General features: G+C 38.1%; 2 protein-coding genes across 3 annotated transcripts; both read left to right on the top strand.

The window, feature by feature from the left end:
• Window positions 1-7,168: 7,168 nt before the first annotated feature.
• Window positions 7,169-18,696, top strand: LOC134665696 (FAD synthase-like). 2 transcript variants are annotated; one of them, XM_063522652.1, is made up of 6 exons: window positions 7,169-7,187; window positions 10,702-10,786; window positions 12,570-12,739; window positions 14,724-14,910; window positions 15,949-16,070; window positions 17,334-18,696. In XM_063522652.1, the coding sequence occupies exons 2-6, from the start codon at window positions 10,715-10,717 to the stop codon at window positions 17,497-17,499; spliced, it is 717 nt and encodes a 238-aa protein (XP_063378722.1). In that variant the 5' UTR covers window positions 7,169-7,187; window positions 10,702-10,714; the 3' UTR covers window positions 17,500-18,696. The 2 variants fall into 2 exon arrangements, with proteins under 2 accessions (XP_063378722.1, XP_063378721.1); XM_063522651.1 differs by lacking the exon at window positions 7,169-7,187 and adding an exon at window positions 7,717-7,882 and having other exon boundaries at window positions 17,334-18,695.
• LOC134665695 (tRNA (guanine(37)-N1)-methyltransferase) lies at window positions 7,876-9,369 on the top strand. The gene has a single exon (XM_063522650.1). It carries the CDS (start codon window positions 7,921-7,923, stop codon window positions 9,259-9,261), a length of 1,341 nt encoding a protein of 446 aa, XP_063378720.1. The 5' UTR covers window positions 7,876-7,920; the 3' UTR covers window positions 9,262-9,369.
• Window positions 18,697-20,911: the final 2,215 nt, after the last annotated feature.

Genomic DNA, 20,911 nt, shown 5'->3' with positions numbered 1-20,911 from the left:
TCTCAATCCGAGTGTCTAATAAAATTATATCTCAGTTCTTAATCTGTAAACGGTACCTCAAATAACAGCATTTGCCTTCATTAGTCGGCAAACCCGCTAACAAAATACATTAATATGACAACAGTAACCCAGTTCTAAATCTGAAATAAAACAAAGTCACAACTCGGTTCCTAATCCGAGAGTAAGTAATATAAATAAAATAATAACTCAGTTCTCAATCCGAGTGTCTAATAAAATTATATCTCAGTTCTTAATCTGAGAATATACTTGTCGTCAGTTCTTAATCTGAAAACGGTACCTGAAATAGCAGCATTTGGCGTTAATATGGAAAATATAAGATAATAAGCAGTTGCTACTATGCAACCAATGTAAATGATCATGTGCAACTTGGCGTGCCTCTTCCGTGCCCCTAAATAAAGGCAACACTCTTACTATACCACGGTTGAACTACAGTAGAGCCTGAACAGAAGTTCATGTTATCGAGGTTCCTCTGTTACCCAGGTTCGCCTTACCGAGGTTTCACAAATTTGTATTTTCAACCATCATGAAAGTGTATATTGATAATGATCAATCAGCTGAATCAATGGCACATATGCTTAAACCATAAAGCTTTCAATCCCAAGACACATGGTTGATTTTCTTCAGCTGTATATGTGCATTTTATGTGTAGGTAACTCATGATGACATGATATCCTTCGGTCAATGTTCAGCAGCAGTGAACGGGTTAAAATAGTTACTTAGAAAGCTTTAACCAAGCTATTTACCTTCGTTTAATATTCATCCATTTAACATTTAACTGACCGGTACGTTTAGAGTCCAGTAGCAATTGTATGTAAAAGACATGTACATCATGTAGACCGTCAAAGTCTATATTGACTCCTGAAAGAATTCACCTTGCTTACCATTAGCAGCAACCTGCTTTACCAATCAGCGCAATTAATATCTGATACAATATGTCCATTTTTTTTGACAAGATTTAAACATTGGAATCTCCTGTAATCATAATTCATCAGTGCAAGTATATGATTACACCTTATGGTCAAAACTTCACCAGCAATCAAGTTTTGTTATAAGGAAATGCATCTGAAAAATACTGTTAGAACACAAATGATTTCATTGTCAATAACTCAAACACTTGACAATATCATGCCAATAAAATTTTCATTAGTTTGGTAAGTCTGTTTAAATATATGTCTTTGGTTAATTTTATAACATGACATTTTGTGAAAAATATTTGCAATTTCAACTTAAACCAACATCCCCATATGAACAAAACAATTATGGTCAAAACTTCACCAGCAATCAAGTTTTGTTATAAGGAAATGCATCTGAAAAATACTGTTAGAACACAAATGATTTCATTGTCAATAACTCAAACACTTGACAATATCATGCCAATAAAATTTTCATTAGTTTGGTAAGTCTGTTTAAATATATGTCTTTGGTTAATTTTATAACATGACATTTTGTGAAAAATATTTGCAATTTCAACTTAAACCAACATCCCCATGAACAAAACAACAATCACAACATGTCAACACACTATATGTTGTATGCAATGGTTGGATAGACCTTTTATTCATAAATTCATAATCTATATTTATTATGTACAGACAGAAATTATCCTTGTTAATTTTTTTGACACTTCTACTGAGATACTACCTTATAATATATATCAGTTTGTCTCCAACTTAATATGAATTGTAAGGATGTATGAGGTTATATGAGATATGGAACATCTTTTTAAATATTCAGCCCGAGGAGGCTCCGGAAACATGGAGCGAATAAACCTGTCACAGACAATACTAACCAGCTATAAAATAGATGCCAATAATTCCTTTTGCTTATTCACAAAGCGCATTTTACCAACCCACAGTCCATGTAACACATACTAACCATTAGTATGCATGTAAAACATGAACAATCATTTTTTTTCCAAATAAATACCTCATTTTCCATGGCATCAGAGATTAGTCACTTATCAACATTTTCTGCATATAATGAATTACTTGAACATAATATAACTGGCATCCATAACCAACTAACTTTGAAATATTATCCATGTCCGGGTTCATTATAGAGGTCTGAGCTGATAACCGCTCTAGTGCCTTCAACGGTATGGTAATTCACTTCAAGAATCATTGCTGTCAAATTTCTGGAAATTACACAACTCAAAAACATACTAACAAAGCATTATTTCAGTTGCAATAAGCACACACACACACACATATGTGAAACAACAATTCACTTTCCTTATCGGTTTGTGTTTTTGAAAACTTGGAATCTATTTTAATTTGACTGTAAAGGGAAAGTATTAAGTGGCGCTTATTGTTAATTGTGAAAGCATAACATCACCATACACATAGTATCAATCAAGGCTAAATTTATATTACCAAAATTGTTTTGTATGACTTTTACTTGAATTTACTTCTCACACCGGGATACAAATCTTAGAAAATGATTATAGCATTGTGTTAATGTGTCAGGTGTATATAATCACATTATGTTATGTATCTGAAAGCACATGAATCACAAAAATAACACAACATATAAGAGAGGCAGTGAATATTTACCACTTTGGCCCCGGAGCATTCTTAGGTGTTGGATCAACGACTGCTTACCTGAGTCAACTTTAATTCTTACTTTGTAATCCCAAGGATTTATTTTATTATACATTACACCATACTGTCAGTCTATGTCTTGTAACCTTCTGCTGTGAATATTGTAATCTCCATCATCATCATTCATCATCATCTTGGAGCTGTATTACACTGTCCATATGTGTTTTTTTTTTAGACAGTCATGATGCAACGTAAACACATACACTGCAACATAACTGCAATGGGTATCTGAAAGTAAACACAAACACAACACAAGGAAAAGATAGGCGGCAGTAGTTTAGTAGGTTCGTTTAGTTAGGTTAGTTTTGTAAGTTTATCCTTGTAGGTCTTAGACGGTAAGACATTGTATATTTTAATCCCTAACTGATGAGTGGTGTTGATGCGTTTACTCATTACAATCAGAGTAATTATTTTATATAACGATAACGTTCACAACAATGAAACAAGGAATGACTTTTCCGACAAATCATATCATAGTAGGCGAGGAATCACTATCGCACTTCTGAAGCTGTAAGAGTAAAAACACCAGAGCACCACTGACATGGTACGAGATTAATGAGAATAAATAATAAACCTGAATCTTAGGCTTTATTACGCTAAAACAAAACGATAGGAAAATATTCAATGACAACTTCAAATTCATGACATTCTTCCCTCCTTAGTCCTGAACGTAGTCCGACAGATGGGAAGGGGGTCGTCGAGCTCGAGCCGAACGACGTGGCTCGTTCGGAATAAAAGGGCTAGTACGAACGGGATACGGCGGAATTGATATAAATTGCCCGCTGCTTCAAAGGCTGTTAATGGTTTATTTTCAGGAATAATAGGAATTTAGTGATAGGCTGATTTTAGGTCGATTTTGCTGAATACTTTGTAGTTTGAAACCTTCGCAATAACGTCTTCGATGTTAGGAAGAGGATATGCATCTAGGTGAGTATACTTGTTTACTGTTTGCGAGTAGTCTATACACATACGTTTTTTGTGTTGCGCTCCGCCTGTCAGGAGGACCTGAGCGCGCCATGGCGACTTACTTTCCTCAATGATACCGTCAGCTAAAAGTTTCTTGATTTCATCTTCGATGAACTTTTGATCTTGAGGCGCAAATCGGCGAGATTTCACTGCAACCGGGTGACATTCAGGTGACATATTGGCAAATAAATCGACGGGGTCGATATAAGCTTCTTCTAAGGCGAACAGTTTTAATGGAGGTAAGTGACCGCCAAAATCAAATTCTACTGAAGAATATTGCCTCAGTACGTCACGACCCAATATAATATTACAGCACAGATTTTTCAATACTCGAAGGATTATGCCAGAATGAGTCCGATTTTCTAGGGTTATCGTTGCTGAATAGACTTGCGTAACGTTTGATTGGTGCTCTGATGTCGCCATTGATACGCTTTGGCCCCAGGGCTTCGTGGTTAGACCGTATTGTTTAATGACTTCTTCGTCTATGAAACTCGTTGAACTTCCTGTGTCGATCAAGGCTCGGAGAGTTATTCCATTTACCTCGATAGTTGTGATGCATTTTTCTGTCCCACTTGCTGCTAGTGTCAAAAATAAAGACTCGTTTCCACTTTGTTCGTCATCGTTTGTTACTATAGCTGCGTTTTGCAGGGCGCTCCCTCTACATACTTTCGCAAAGTGGCCTTGTTTGCCACATTTAAGGCAGGTGGCTTGAAAAGCAGGGCACAGTCGACGAGGATGGCGTGGGTTTGCACAGAAGTAACATTTTTCATTTTGAGAATTTGTCAAGTATGTATTAGGTTTGCGAGTTAAAGCTGTAGCTGCGGCAGCGGACGTGGATTGTGCAGGAATTGGCGAGGATTGACTGACTGCAGCGGTTTGTTGTGGAATGAAACTTTGCGATTGTATTTGGGCTGATTCTAAGGCACGAGCTTGGTTATGAGCTTCATCTAGCGTAAGAGTCATGGACATATATATAGAGTCATATTTTCAAGTAATCGTTGACGAATTGCGGAAGACGATAGACCCGCGATAAATGAATCTCTGATAAAATCTTTTTCGTATTGGTCGGCGGTAACTGCTTTAAAACAGCAATCTTTAGAGAGTAGTTTAAGCGCTTGAAGGTACTGGTCGACAGTCTCACCATTCTGTTGTCGTCGGGAGGCCAGATTATGGCGTGCGAATATCTCACTCTTCGGTTTGACGAATAAACATTCCAGCGTAGACATAGCGCTGTTATAGTCACTTATTTGAGCGATATATTCGTAAATATTTGGCGCTATGCGATTAATAAGCAGTTTATATTTTACCGCATCCGTTTCGGCTTTGCATTCTTGAAGAAAATTTTCAAATGTCTTTTTCCAATGGAGCCATTTTGAATCATTTTGGCTATCCAACGGATCCGCTTCGAATCTTTCGGGTCTAAGATACTTTTCCATTTTTACTGATTCTTACACGAGTTTTAAAAGAAATTTAGCGTAATAAATTGACATGGTACGAGATTAATGAGAATAAATAATAAACCTGAATCTTAGGCTTTATTACGCTAAAACAAAACGATAGGAAAATATTCAATGACAACTTCAAATTCATGACAACCACTTATTAACAAGATTTATTAGGGAATCACAATATGAGAGTATAGATCTGAAAATAATATGCGAGGACGCTCTCGCGTAAAACCAATCTAAGATGGACGACCACCTCTAGTGATGTGTCATTGTCGGTCATCGTAGTGATGTCAAACACCGACGGATGACGATCTCGCCGTATACTAATCAATGCAAAATAATTCTTTTTTTCAATAGGTACGTAATAAACAGCATTAGTACATCAATTTACATAAGAAAAAAATAGCTAATATCATTTCTATCTATGAGTACTGTGTGGCGCCGCTGGGGAGCATACTCCCCAGCGGCGCCACTTTCAATGCCGATTATTTCGTTTCGTATCACAGGTACAGCCATAAACATTATATGTACATGATGTACCTTTTAGGTACATCATTTCACCATATAATTTGTTGGTATTCATTATGGTGGCGCCGCTGCAGAGCAGCACACAGGAATTTATAACAAGATAATTAAAATAAAGATCTCGACGAGTTTAGTAGATCCTTTTTTAAGGTCAGTCAGAAGATATTTAAAACTCAGGGAAACAATAATTTAAGTACATATTAATTCATTTTCCGGACGTCATTCAGGATTTTTCATATACACATAGCCCATAGGTATATTATGGCAACCCTATTCAGAGCTGAAAGTCCATTATTTACACTCGCGTGAAAATATATTTTTAAAAACAATTCAATGTTCAGCCGATTGTTAATGTCAACATGCACATGAAAATTACGCGCTGTGTAAATGATGTTGCGTTTTCATAATATAGTTTTTGTGTGACTATTGTATTAAATAAAGCGCTATCAAAATTAATTTATGAGGTTATTCGATGTTTGACGTGGTATGCCACACAGTAGGTATGACATTTAGTAGCATGACGTGGCTCCATGTCACGCTATCACTTATTATTTTGTCGAGCCAAATAGGGTCATTTCGTCGGTTCATCGTCCAGTGCCTGTTTCCGCCCACTGGCGTACCTAGTTGCTACAGTAACTTGCGTATCATTTGAATATACAGGGTATACGGGTATATATTCAAATTATACGCATTTCTTGAATATATAGGCATATCTTCAAATTATACGCAATTCCGTAGCAACTACGCCAAGTGGACGGAAACAGACACTGGACGGTAAACTGACGCAATGACCCTCCCTCAGTCATAACATCGGTCAATTCTTTGCCGCTCCTTCAAATAGTTTACGAATTAGGTTCGCTTCCGCGGCCTAGGGCCAGTGCGGCCATTCGTAAACTATAGGTATATAAATTAAAAACATAATAAAATATCCCTAAGTCATGGTTACCCCGTAGTTAAAGTTGTAATTGTAATCCTGTAAATCTAGTACTATCCTAAATATTTGTATTGCACTCAGGGGCAGAGTTGAAAGTTCTCGGCGGCAAAGTGAAAATAATGGTTCGGTGTTTTACGGGAGTTTGTCAAAGTTCTCAACACTCGAGCGTTTGGCTAAAATGGCTAAATTATTCCCCGCAGATGTACAGTCAGCTGCTATTAGCTTTGACACCCTTGCATACCTACATATTTGTGTGCAGAGGTGCTAAGCTAATCTAATCTATCTGAAATATCTGAATCGGGCTCCTTAATTATAAATTATAATTCTGTAAAAAAATATGAAATTATAGTGTCGCGCCTCGCGCACTAGTAATAGTAAGGCATTACTATTGTATAATACCTAGAGTTAGACCAAGCTATTAAGCTAAGTTGGCGGCGATTTTGATTGCCCAGTCTATGCAAGTGTTATTTAAACTTTAAAACTCGAAAAATGTATTGCTATTCATACCTATATTTTAGTACTGTAGGACGCCGAAGGTAAGCAATTGCAACAGTCAATTTAGCTAATTTGAAGGCCTCTCTGTATTCGTCGAAGCGCAACGATGAAATTGCTAACATTAGGTACATTATTTACGCTACAAGGGCCTCACAGTGAAACTTGTGGTGCTGCTCCGATCAGTCCAATTTCAAAGTGGTAAGTATTTTATACACTTACTTTACTATCAATTGTACAAAAAATAAAAAAATATTGATGTCCAGTGTAATGTGACCTCAAGATCCGTAGGAACTATGCGTAATCGGAGATCGCTCTTGTACTGGTTATTTTGTAGCAGGGACTCGCCTTGGGGTTGAACATTTTCAAAGTGAGCGATACAGAATTTTGGATTATGAATTTAATGACTAAACGATTAATTTTTTGGAGGCAAGAAGATTTACACTAATAAAAATAGGTACTCTACGACATCTAGTGATAATTACTTGAACTAAATTCAAGGTCTGAGAGCTTAGGTTCTAGGTTCACTTAGGTGTTAGGTTTATTTATGAATATCATTCAAAAAGAAAATTTAAGTTACGTACTCAAGTCGTACCTGCGATGCGCTGGACCCGTAGAGTAGCCCACCGTAGCCCTTAGCCACCCCAGCATTAAATACCATGTTTATACCGTGCACGTGTAACGAAACGTAAGATCAACGTGCCAAAAACAAAAGTCAAAGTCAAATTGACAAGACATATTTTGCATGATAGAAATTGAAACTTTCTCTTTAGTCTACAAATTCCACGGTGGATTTATTTACCAGCAATCATTTATAACAGAAAAGTGTTATAAAAACGTATAACCTGCCATTGACTGAAGTTTGGAACAAATGCACTCTGACCTCAAACATATAGGTTAGTATGAAGTTGTCTTCGTTTTGATTTCGAATGGCATGACTTTTGCTCACACTCTTTTAGTAGTATTTTATCGAACAATGTCCACCGCGTCAACAATATTGACCCCGCTTGGCGTCCGGGGTATGAAAATATTAGAACGTGAAAAATTCATTCGCAAAATCCAAACGCCCGTGTTGAAAGTTCCGGCAGAAAAGTTGTCAAAAATAACACCAAATTGCAAGGATTACTTCCTCAAATTAGAAAACTTTAAACCTGTTCAGAATGACAGTGATAATAAGCTTAAATGCATCTTTTTTAATCCTGACAAAATCAGTATGTATACTGACATCTCTGAAAATCATCGCCAGGGACTGTTACACGTTGGAGTCACTGAAAATAACTTTGAGTTGAAAGATATTCAGTTATCGTATGAAAACTGGTCGTATGGGACAATCTTCAAGGCAGTGTTGCCAGAAAATGAAGATATAGTCAGCGGTTTCACTCAAGTTGGGCACATCATTCATCTAAATTTGAAGGATCATCTATTGGAGTACCGGACGCTTATAGGACAAGTGCTTGTAGACAAGATTAAGAGTTGCCGCACTGTGGTGAATAAGAGCAGCATCATTGACAACACCTACCGTAACTTCAGTATGGAAGTCATTGCTGGGGAAGAAGATTTTATTGTGACCGTTAAAGAAAACCAGTGTAACTTTATGTTTAATTTCTCCGAAGTCTACTGGAACTCTCGTCTTGGACAAGAACATGAGAGGATCCTAAGTTTTTTAAAGCCTGGAGATGTGTTGTTTGACGTATTCTGTGGCGTAGGCCCATTTGCCATACCAGCAGTGAAAAAAAAATGCAAAGTGTTTGCTAATGATTTGAATCCCGATTCCTTTAAATGGTTAAACCATAATGCCAACTTAAATAAACTTAATATGAGTCTATTCAAGTCATATAATCTGGATGGGAAGGATTTTATTTTGAATAATTTCAAAGAATACATTACAGATTACTGTTTAGGTAAGGAAAAGTTAGAAAAGGGAGCAAAGTTACATATAACAATGAATTTGCCAGCCATAGCTGTTGAGTTTTTGAAATACTTCAATGGTTTAATTGAAGATCAAAGTCTTGATGAAAAATTGGACTTTGAAATAATTGTTTATGTGTACTGTTTTGCCCCAGGCGATGCTGTTTTGGCAGCAAAGACTATGGTCATTGAGAACATAGGTTGTGACATATCAGATGACATAATAGATATTTATGATGTAAGGAATGTATCACCAAAGAAGGAAATGATAAGAGTCACTTTCCGACTCAGTAAGAAAGTTCTATTTAGTGTTAGAAACAGTGACAGTGAACCACCTAAGAAAAAACTTTGTCTAGAAAATGAATAGTGCATTTAAATACACTTGTGTTCATGGACTTTAAAGTGTAGAATTTATCATGTTTTCAAGAAATCCGTTTATTGAATTATTATACCTCCTGTTAACACAAGAGTATTTGAATAAATGTTTTATTACAATGAGTGTTTTATTTGATCATCATATATTACAATAACAATGTATGATAAATAAGAATATTTATCAGCATCTGAGGCGATTTGTATGGATTTGAGATAATTTATGAGGAAAGAATATTGTGGAATTGAAAGTGGGTATTAAAGTAGCGAAAAATCATATTTTAAATAAATAGAATAGAATACTCTTTATTGGCACACCTCAGTAAAAGATCCAGCTTAAAGAAAAATAAATTCTTAATGCGACCAGGGCTGGAATTGAACCAGCATCTTAATCTAGAGGCTTTGGTAATTGGCATCTTTTCTTTCATACATATGACACATATTTCAGGTAGTAGATTAAAAAATTTAAAGAGTAGGTAGTAATAATTACTACATGTAATAATAATAAACGCATCACTGTTCCTCACTCTGCGGCCCTGACCACCGGCAGCTTGGGCCCTGCCCCGCTGCCGGCGGCACCCTAGGTTAGGTTTTTTATAATGTGTTTATATGTATTTTTTATTGTTTTGTAAGTGTTTTTACATTTTACTTTTATATTCATATTATAAATGACCTAGCCTAAGAAGAAAGATAAATAAAGAAAATAAACGCATCAATCTATTATCTATTTGAGCAAATAATTAGTTTTCTAAGAAAATTAATCCAGATTATAATTTTCTACAATTTGAGTACTTTCAAAGAACCTTCAGTCTTTTTGTTTGCCAAGTTCATTTAAATATTAATTGTAATTAACGTACTTATCAGCTGTTTAAACATTACCAACAAAGCATGTGGAAATACCTACACTCAGGATACAGGTATACCTTATTAATTTATACTTTTAAATAGTAAGTAGTACAGTCAGCAGCAGAAGTTGCTAAGCGGGCCAGGTGTTCAAAATGATCTTGACGCGACTTTATTGTTAAGAGAATAAGAGCGTGTCAAGGTAATTATGAACAGCTCGGCCGCTTAGCAACTTCTGCTGCTGACTGTACACGCTGCGTAGCTAACCTGCCAATCGCTAACGCTCCGTAGCGATCGAAACGCAATTGTCTCTGTCGCACTTATAAGGAAGAGTGATAGAGAGACAAAGCGTTTCGTTGTCGAAGCGATAGCGATTGTCAACTTTGGGCTAGGCCGGCTGATGATTAGGTAAATCTAAATTCTATTTAATGTAATGTAAGCTATAACTTTAGTGACATTCTAACAGTTATAACGTTCCCCAATGGAAATTAGACTTTCTCTTTTTTACTTAAGGTTCAAATTGACTGGCAGAAAATGATGTATAGTTGTATATAAATATAGGTTTATTCAGCAGTATGGTGTATATTTTCAGCGTAGTGTGCGAGATGCCGCAGAATGGCGAGGACGTGTGTGTGGTGCTCCCGGACTTTACAGAGGCCTTGGAGGAGTCTGAACAGGTTAGTATTACAGTAAAAGGGCCCCACAGACAAAACATCCTCCAGACCGAGCATAGTCGCGCTCTGCCACGCATACGGTAATTTTACTCCATGTTCGAGTCGAAAGTGTCTTTGTGTAACGTCCGTGTCTTTGAACGGACCAATCACGCCACGGGACTTCGCTAACCTCGTCCCGCGCACCCCCGCATTTTTGGCATCATCGGTTGCATGAAATAATTGCTCTAAACTCGGTCTAGAGGATTCCTAGTCTATGAGGGGCCCACAGATTACCAGTTCGCCGGACGATATCAGCCTGTCAGTTGTACGGAACTTACCTTTTGCGATTAACTGACAGGCTGATATCGTCCGGCGAACTGGTAATCTGTGGGCCCCTTTTGAGAGCAACATTTACAGCTACTATTGTACTACTGGTACTGAGGCCTATACCCAGACAGGGGTTCCTATCCAAGAAAACGATAATGAAACAATTCAATAGTATATTTAATAAATACCAGTGGCGGATTTGCAGTCTTTGCCGCCCTAGGCCCCAAGCCTTGTAGCCGCCCCTTTCTCAGCATCAGCACCCATCATATTGACTACATTTAGATCAGGCAACGAAAAGATATATTATAGAGGGAAATGCTTGGGATTGGGACACATTTTTTACTTAGTAACTTTTATGGACTCGTTAGGAGGTGAACATATCAAAAGTAGTTATAGTTTCTGAGATATAATAGCGAAAAACCGAAAAATGTGACCTTCAAACCTGTCTCTTCCCCCGGCTCAAGGGTTACGACCGCGCGGGGACTTTTGATATGTTCCCCTCCTAGATAGTCCAAATAAAGTTAGGTACAAAGTCAAAAATTGTGTTTCAAGCATTTCCCTCTATAGGTACCTTTTTTGAGAATTCGTTGCCAGGCCTGATAAATTTTGAGTCATTTTTTGTTATCATCAGCGAATTTTTTGCCACAATTTGCCGCCCCTAATATCTCGCCGCCCTAGGCCCGGGCCTACTGTGCCTTATGGGAAATCCGCCACTGATAAATACCATCGTTACGAAGGTCAAGCAAGGATTTGTTACTTGCTAATTATATATTTATTTTATCGGTTTATCGCATAGGTTCGTAACTATCTTTAATCTTTAAGCCGGAAATCTGCTTGTTATTTATCGTAGTCTAGTTTATTGACCATAAATACCTACAATTAAGAACTATTAATAAACCAAACCCTTTTAACGCCACGGTTTTATCGTGCGTGATTTGTAATCTTGAACCTTGTCGGAATACACTAAGGTTGATATTGGCAGTGGGGAGACACTCCTGACTTCGGTCGAACTCGGCTGCGTTCGGCTCAGCATTGCTCCGAGCAATTATTAGGGTTGGCACCACTTGACTTCCTTGTGCGTGCACGACCACAGATAAGATAATCACTTGAATTTTGACAACCCTAAATAGCGGAAAGGTATAGTGCTATATATTAGAAAGGGATAGCATGATTCGACCCTGAATCGCTGTCATACTTCGGGTTTGTAGGAAGTGTCCTTTCTGTACGCTAGTACTATTAGTTCTTCTGTGATATTGGGCTGTATGTAAGTTGACGGCCGCGCGTAAGTTGACTGGCAGTCAAAGGGTTAAAAATACGACTGCTGCACTGAAATGTGATATTCTCTCTCCACCAAAATAAGGCTTAAACTTGTAAGCTCTTTATTTTGATACCCCATTCGAAAAGTACCTACTTAAATAATATACATATTTGTAGTTAGTCCGCCATATTGTTATTATTGTGACGTTACGTATATCCTCAGGTACTACGAAAATGCTTCAAGCAATACAAAACCGACGAAGTATTCCTGTCGTTCAACGGCGGCAAGGACTGCACCGTGCTCTTGGACATAGCCCTCAATGTGCTGATCGACATATACAAAGACAAATCTGTGATAAAGAACCTTAAGGTGCTATACATAAGGACTAACAGGTAATTTTATCGCAAATTCTTACACGCTTTAACCTCTAGCCGCCCAGAGACCTATAAAAAGGTCTCCTGTTCCATTCTAATTTGAACTTTGTGTTGACAAAAAAACAAATTTCATTTTGCTTGGCAAAGTTGACGTATGGGCTGCTAGAGGTTAAGAAGAAAGTTGACCGCTCAGAAACCGCCTTATGTATGGGATTACATAAAGATCCTCAGATAGCCAGTAGGTACTATTGTTTATTTTGTGACAATGACTAATAAGATTTTTATCTTAAAGCATTTAATAACAGGTGTCGCCTTTAAGAGCTTACCCCTCTGCCGAAAACCATGCACAATTGTGCAAACATGGACTGACGTTTATCTGATATGGCTATTTGTACGTTACGTATAGTGTGTAGCTTTCAAATAGAGCTCGACGGCATATCCTATTGTCTATTGTTAAGTAAAACCGCTAGTGCCACGTGCCACAACCACCTGCATAAAAAATACGTACTTCGGTTATTGAGTGTCGGCGAGTCGAACGCTACAGAACGAGTCTAAAATGTGTCATCGAGATGCGTAACAAAGGCGCGTTATCGGAGAGCGCACCTACACTGGTTTTTTGAGCGTTGGACTAACCCGCGCTCAGCTGCCAAATAAAATAATTGCAGGTAAGTAGCACATGCGGTTTTACTTAACAATAGACCATAGGATTAACCGTCGAGCTCTATTTGAAAGCTACACACTATACCAATAGTCATGCGTTTGACGTGCCCCTCCCCAGCAAAAATCGGCAGACTATTTTGTATAGAAAATGACAGACAAGGCGTCTCCATTTACTAAATGCTCTAAGGGTTTAATACAATTTAAGTACCTACATAATTTATTAATAGGTAACATATAAACGTAAATGCAGAGAATGTGCGTGTGTTCAATTCAATTAGGTACACTCGATTAAGTTGTTTAGATAAAAAAAAGTTAGCGCGTGTAGAATAATTTTGACATAGAGTATGTTTTTAGGGTTCCGTACCCAAAGGGTAAAACGGGACCCTATTACTAAGACTTCGCTGTCCGTCCGTCCGTCCGTCCGTCCGTCTGTCACCAGGCTGTATCTCACGAACCGTGATAGCTAGACAGTTGAAATTTTCACAGATGATGTATTTCTGTTGCCGCTATAACAACAAATACTAAAAACAGAATAAAATAAAGATTTAAATGGGGCTCCCATACGACAAACGTGATTTTTGACCAAAGTTAAGCAACGTCGGGAGTGGTCAGTACTTGGATGGGTGACCGTTTTATTTTTGCTTTTTTTTTTTTGCATTATGGTACGGAACCCTTCGTGCGCGAGTCCGACTCGCACTTGCCCGGTTTTTTAACATATTTAATATTAAGCTTAGAATAAATTTAAAAGTGGAAAAATTACTGTCTTGGGTGAGTCTTGAACTCACGGCCTCTGGATCGATACCCCAGCGCTCTGCCATCTGAGCCACCTCACCTCATCCATAGCCAGCAAATCTTTCCACCATATTATAGGTCAAGGGGACCCTTAGCGACATCTACCGTAAGAGTGTTACACTATTATGTTATATTTAATATTTTTAATAAAATTACTACAAATTGGGCAACGAAATTATATTTTGTTATGTGTGCTTTTTCTCACCCGTGGAAAGTATTTTTATTTTGTCGCTTGATTTATTTCTTTAGAAATTTAATTCAGGCAGCAAGGCCCATAGTACATATATAATACCTTACAGACTAACATACAATGTATTTTATAAACTTAAAACTAAACACTATTTAGTCGCAAAACGGCGTGGCTCCGTTGCATCGGCTGCTCTTGTGTCGGATTCGGCAGTTTGCCCCGGAACCTCCGAAACACACACTTTTAATTTCTATATAAATTTTAACTCTCGATTTCAAAGTATAATTATAAAATATCTTACGTGAGGTCACTATTGAGTATTTATTTATTTACTCGTATTAACAATCTGCGTTTGCTTTCCAGTCCATTTAGAGAACTAGAAGAATTTGTGAAGCAAGTGGAGCTCCACTACGGGATCACGCTGGAAGTGACGGAGGGCGAGTTGAAGAGCACCTTGCAAAGGATAATGGACGGAGACAGCAGGCTAAAAGCGTGTCTTATGGGCACGAGGCGGACCGACCCGTATAGTCAAGATTTGCAATTTATGCAGGTAATTCATTTACTATATTTACTAGTACAAACTAGAGATGCACCGGATATTCGGTTACTATCCGGTATCCGGCCTAATCGGCCATTATTTTACTATCCGGCCGGATACCGGATAGTGACCGACTATCCGGCCGGATACCGGATAGTAACAATGCCTGATTTTGGAGTAAACAAATTGGATTTTAGAAACAGACACGGTCATAATCGTACTTGTTTATTATTTTAAAACAATTTAAACATTTCACTGACTTGCACGCGCACTCATTTCTAACCTAAAAATGTGTTTGCACGTACGTTCACTAGGAAACAGGTCAAACCTTCAGAATGCACACCTGAAAAACCGAATGTAGGTATGATTCCGCTGGCCGAATATACCGGATAATCGGCCGATGGTCAGGCCGAATATCCGGTATCCGGCCAAACAACTATCCGTTGCATCTCTAGTACAAACACCAACAGTTGTTCATCTTAATGCTGCTTCTTTACCGCTCGAATATGCAAGAGTGATAGAGAGGTTAGATAACGAAGTTTAGATTTTCTTATTTCGCGGTAGACCCCCAATTTGTGATGGATTGTGGTAGTAGCGTCCCTTATGGCTCCTCTATACGATGGGCCAACGCCGGCCACTCCAAGGGACGCATTTATGCGGAAGCAAGTGATGTTGCTATTTCATTCTACCGCATGGTTGCGTCCTTTGGAGTGGCCGGCGTTGGCCCATCGTGTAGAGGAGCCATTATGCAGAGTTTCGCGGAATATTCCCTATTGACTTGCCCTTTATAAAGCTTTCACTAAACCTATTTCGACGTAACACATTTTTGATCTCAGCACCTCCACCAAGTCGCGGCACACAAAAGTTGTATGGCAAGATAGACGTTTACGTTTATTTTTTTTAGGTACTGTATTTGACTGACCATCGATCGATTTATTTATTTTATTTATTAATAAATAAATAAATCGCTGGACCTTAAGTCGATATAATAAGGTTTACCAATTATGAGTTAACCGTGTGGACGATGGTACAATTTAGTTTGTATTGCAGAAAACTGATGCAGACTGGCCGCAAATAATGCGCGTGTCTCCCCTGCTGAACTGGTCGTACCACCAGATATGGAGCTACATCCTGGCGCGACAGGTCCCGTACTGCAGCCTCTACGATCGGGGGTAAGTTCGGTCCGATGACTTTTTACAGTTTCATCATCATCATCATCTCAGCCATAAGACGTCCACTGCTGAACATAGGCCTCCCCCTTTTTTGGGGGGTGAATGCCAGAATCGCCACGCTTGACAGGCGGGTTGGCGATCGCAGTCGAGTACCTAAACCGAATTTGAGGGACGTTGCTGCCCGTCCACCGGTGGTCTTGGACATGGTTTAAGGACATACCCGGGTCCAGTTTATCTTTAGGTATATAAATAAAAGTAAACAAATAATTTGTACATTTTGGGGTAGTTACAACACTTAGGCCCACTTGCACCATCCCACTAACCTGGGGTTAACCAGTTAAACCGTGTCAAATTTGACTGGTAACCATGTTAATTCCAGGTTTAACCGGCTGAGCCTGGGTTAGTGAGGTTGTGCAAGTGGCCCTTATTGGTTAACCAACCAAATACAAAACCACCTGGATCTGTCACTGAACAACCTGACTTTAACCTACATTATTTGATCATGTAATGTTGTCATCTACCCTCAACTGGCTTAAGACGCCATTTGGGGGTAGATTTTGTTTACTTTTATTTAAATACCTAAAGATTCAGACTATAGATGCTAAGTTATTTTGTTACGGCGGAAACTTTGTCTTTGAGTTTGCGTCGTACGTCGTGCGTACTACTCATATAATATTTTTGTGGAATACAGCGTAATAAAATGTATATTATTATAATTTAGAAACTAATCAAATTATAAAACTCGATAAACTGTAGCTAAACTAATTTTAAGTAAAATTTTAATTAAGAACCAAAGCAAATGTCCTTTACCGTAACGAATAATAAAAACCAAAACGAACTAATTGGAAATTAGTTCGTTATGCCTGTGTAATTATGTACAAATGGCGGACTAAATGGCGGAATGGCTTAAGACAGTGGTTCCCAAAGTTAACTGAGCTCCGACCCACCTAACAAAAGCTGCCATTGTTGGGGCCCAATTCTTGGCCGCCTTATTGGCAACTCTCAGATTTCCTAGTAGTTGTAGGGCCCACTCAGTATTTGCTCGCGACCCATAGTTTGGGAAATGCTGGCTTAAGGTATTCTCTACCAGTCAGCCATAGGGCAACGAACGTGGATACAGTGAGAAGAAAGTAATTCAGTAAACTTAACTTGCTTGTGAAGCATGCGTTTGAAACCAAATTTTCAAACAATCCAACGTATGCCATTATTAATTTGACAAAAAACTTATTTCAGTTGTATAACTTTTTAAACTTTAATACACAGATACACATCAATAGGCAGCACACTGAACACGTGGCCGAACCCGGCGCTGGCCGTGGACTCGGGCTACCGGCCCGCCTGGCAGCTCGGCGACGGCGCCCGGGAGCGCGCCGGCCGGGTCCCGCCCGACGCGCAGAACGGACTCAACGGGAAATGTGAAAAGCTATAGCCAGTTTTAGACGTATGACCAGTAAAACCATAGATGCGCGTTTCTTTTATTTTTGCCATGTTTATATATTGTGACCTTTTTTGCCACTTTTGTGTTATTTCTATTCAGCATCGCGAGGTCTTTCGATCCCAATGGGATAAAAAAATGTCCCAGAGTTTTTTTCCTATTGTGTTACCATTTCCCCATATACCTACTTTAGGACACTTACATTTTAGGAAAGTTTTTTTCTCCAATAAGGATGAAAAGGGCTTGCGATCCTAAGTAGAAATAACACACAAGTGGCAAAAAAGGTCACAATATATAAAAATGGCAAGAATTAAATAAACGCACGTAAACAAACACGTAAATACATCCTGATACACACCCGGCCAGTACTCGTAACCCGACAGCGGGCCGGTCGGGCCTCACCCGACACGCAGAATGGAGTCGACGTCGACGACGTGATTTTTTTGCCGTTGCGTGATGGTACCCTTCGTTAGTCTGACTCGCCTTGGCCGGTTTTTTTTTCGAAATCATGAACACGAGGAAGACCAATGCAAATTATATTTATACATTAGGCGCCACTTGCACCAAACCACTAATCCGGGGTTAACCGGTTAAACTTTTAACCTAGTGTCAAATTGTACTGGTAACACCAGGTTTAACCGGTTAACCCCGAGTTAGTGGTTTGGTACAAATTGCCCTTAGCCATTAAAATTGAACTATGCTAATGAGCTATTTAAAATTTTGTATTCAAATCACAAGTCTGTAGTTTTTATGTCTTGTATGATCGTCAGGCAGCTATGTATATTTAAATAAAATTGGAAGTTCTATATTTATCGACCAAGTGTTAGAAAATATTTTAGTACTAACTATTTATTTATTAGACAAACGAACTTAGATTGCAATCCATGATATAATCATTTGCGTCTGGGTTTACTATATTTTTTATATGTCAGGGCACAGAATAAATAATAGTACTAGGTACAGAAGACTCACTCTCTAACAAAACGCGTCTGTTACGATCAGCACAGATATGGCCGCTAGGTGGCGACAGCGCCACGCGCGGCTTATGGCCTCCCCAAAATTAGGGCGGAACGGATGCACTTTTAGCTACCTGTAGCAAAGCCACGAAATCGCGGAGTGGGCCACGCCTGATCAGGGTCGGTTGTACCAAACCGTCTGTCAGAGTTCGCTAAATATAAATGTATGAAAAATCTCATATTTCAATGCTAACATAGTCGTACGTCAGTCCGTCAACTGTGTTTGGTTCAACCGGCCCTTATGCTCTAGTTTCCTAGGATAGAGGTGCCGTCATATAGCGGCCGTCTCCATACTATTGTAAATAATACGGCTAAATATGGATGTCGTAGTATTTGTATGGAGACTGCCGCTATATGACGGCACCGCTATCCTAGGAAATTAGAGCATTAGTCGTGGAATTTGTAAACGTAATAGTAAAAATTTGAAGATATAATTATTAGTAAAATTCTATATTTATTTGCTTAGTTACAATATATTCGTAAAATTACTGTACTTTCAAAATAGTGTTTTATGTGATACCTTTTTATGTGATATTTTTGAGTATGATGAGTGCACCTATATTTTTACACTTGGGGGTTATGCAGAAATCACGCGAGGTGTTTTCGGCTACTTATTGACTCCCCTCCCCCTTGATGATGGTTTTGGTTACGGGCCCTCCAATATATAACGTGACGTGTATTAAGACAAGGCCACGCGCTCTAAAATTTGATTTTTTCGTGACCCCCACCCCTCTCTATGGAACCTCGCGTTATTTGTGCACAAACCCTTGATTGTATGTACCTTACCTCTCGCGTTGAATGATGGTCCCTATGACAGTTCATTTTAAGACGAAACAGGAGCTGAGTTTTAAATATTTTAGGTAAATATACCCGTCTCGCTAACGGAAGCGGCTCCTAAAACTAGTGCGATAAAGACAAGGCGAAAAATCTCAAAAATCGAGGTTTCGTACTCGACTGTTTCCTCCTCCAAAACTTAACAATCCTAACCAAACTTGGAAATCTAAATGACTATGAAATTATCTGTGTCGGACCGTTTTGCTTTTTTGGCTAATTGATACCAGTTTTGAATACCACGCCACTCATTGCGGCATAGCCAATTAGGCCATTTTGGCCATTTTTGAAGGGCTGTAGCGCCTTAAAAAAACAAAAATATCAAGAAAAGCTAAACAGTCCGACACAGATATTGACAATATTAATCTGTGTTGAAAAAATCATTGCTCTAGCATCAAAACCCACGGAGGAAACAGTCGAGTACGTTTGTATGGAGAAATGACCACTCCTGTTGGCTCTTAAGGAGTCGCTGTCACGAAAGAGGCTAATAAATGTAATTATATAAGTTTTATTTTTAATTATTTTAGCTTCAATTTAAATTTCTCAGCAAGTTATCTCCAAGTACTTAATACGGTACGTTAGTACGTAAAACGTACTTAAGTTATTTTGTGTGACAAAATAGTTATGTTATGGTTCTAGTAAATTGAATTGTCAAGATGTTAGAATAACTAACAATATTTACTGACTGGAGTCAATCAAAGACTTGATTTAAGCTTTCACGATTATTTAACATTATGAAACTGCACAACGGGACTTAATCGCGTATTTAAGTTTTAAGATTTACCTCCGACGTTTCGAGGACGGCGTTGTCCCCGTGGTCTTCTCCGAGACTTAAATACGCGATTAAGTCCCGTTGTGCAGTTTCATAATCAAAGACTTGGTCCGCACATTACCTTTCATATACTGTCTTTACATTAATTATTTTGATTTATGTATCAAAGATATAATTATGTAACTGTAACTTTGTATGCATTGAATTTTACTACGACTATTGTGAATTGTCGCTTTGACTTACGATGGATTTTATATAAAATGTATAGTTTTATGGTGATCCAATGCACTATTTTGTTGTATAAATATTTAAATTAAACAATATACCGGGTGCTTCCTGTAACAGGAGCAATAAATTAAACTAAAGGCTGTACTCCTCAAACTGACCAATTAAAATTTGTTCAGCAAATTTAAAAAAATATGAATCCTTTAGACTTCCTCTTCTTCATACAAAATAAATACATATTACCTTCAATGTACGCTGACATCAGTGTGTTTGACGTTACTTTTCACGCTTTCAATTTTAACATAATAAAATTTGCAATACATTGCGTCTTAGAATAAACTTTAAAGTGTAATAAAAATAAAACCATGAGTTATTTTCAAAAGTTGCTGAACAAATGTTGGTCAGTTTGAGGAGTACAGCCTACAGTTTAATTTATTGCTCCTGTTACAGAAAACACACTGTATGTTAATGTTTTGAACAAGCTTAACACAATAATTTAACACCAAAATATTATGTGATGGTAGCATGCTATTAGTTCAAATATACGAATTTATTTTATTGT

The sequence above is a fragment of the Cydia fagiglandana genome, chromosome 7, assembly GCF_963556715.1.
Source record: "Cydia fagiglandana chromosome 7, ilCydFagi1.1, whole genome shotgun sequence".
NCBI lineage: Eukaryota > Metazoa > Arthropoda > Insecta > Lepidoptera > Tortricidae > Cydia > Cydia fagiglandana.
Note: the sequence above shows the minus strand (reverse complement) of the source record. Positions and strands in the feature narration are given on the sequence as shown.

What these genes read in the sequence shown, in the direction of transcription:
- LOC134665695 (XM_063522650.1), top strand. Translation starts at nt 7,921, where the DNA reads ATGACTTTTGCTCACACTCTTTTAGTAGTATTTTATCGAACAATGTCC.
- LOC134665696 (XM_063522652.1), top strand. Translation starts at nt 10,715, where the DNA reads ATGCCGCAGAATGGCGAGGACGTGTGTGTGGTGCTCCCGGACTTTACA. An exon ending in CCTTGGAGGAGTCTGAACAG is followed by an intron (nt 10,787 to 12,569) that starts GTTAGTATTACA and finishes GTATATCCTCAG; the next exon opens with GTACTACGAAAATGCTTCAA. An exon ending in AAGATTTGCAATTTATGCAG is followed by an intron (nt 14,911 to 15,948) that starts GTAATTCATTTA and finishes TTTGTATTGCAG; the next exon opens with AAAACTGATGCAGACTGGCC.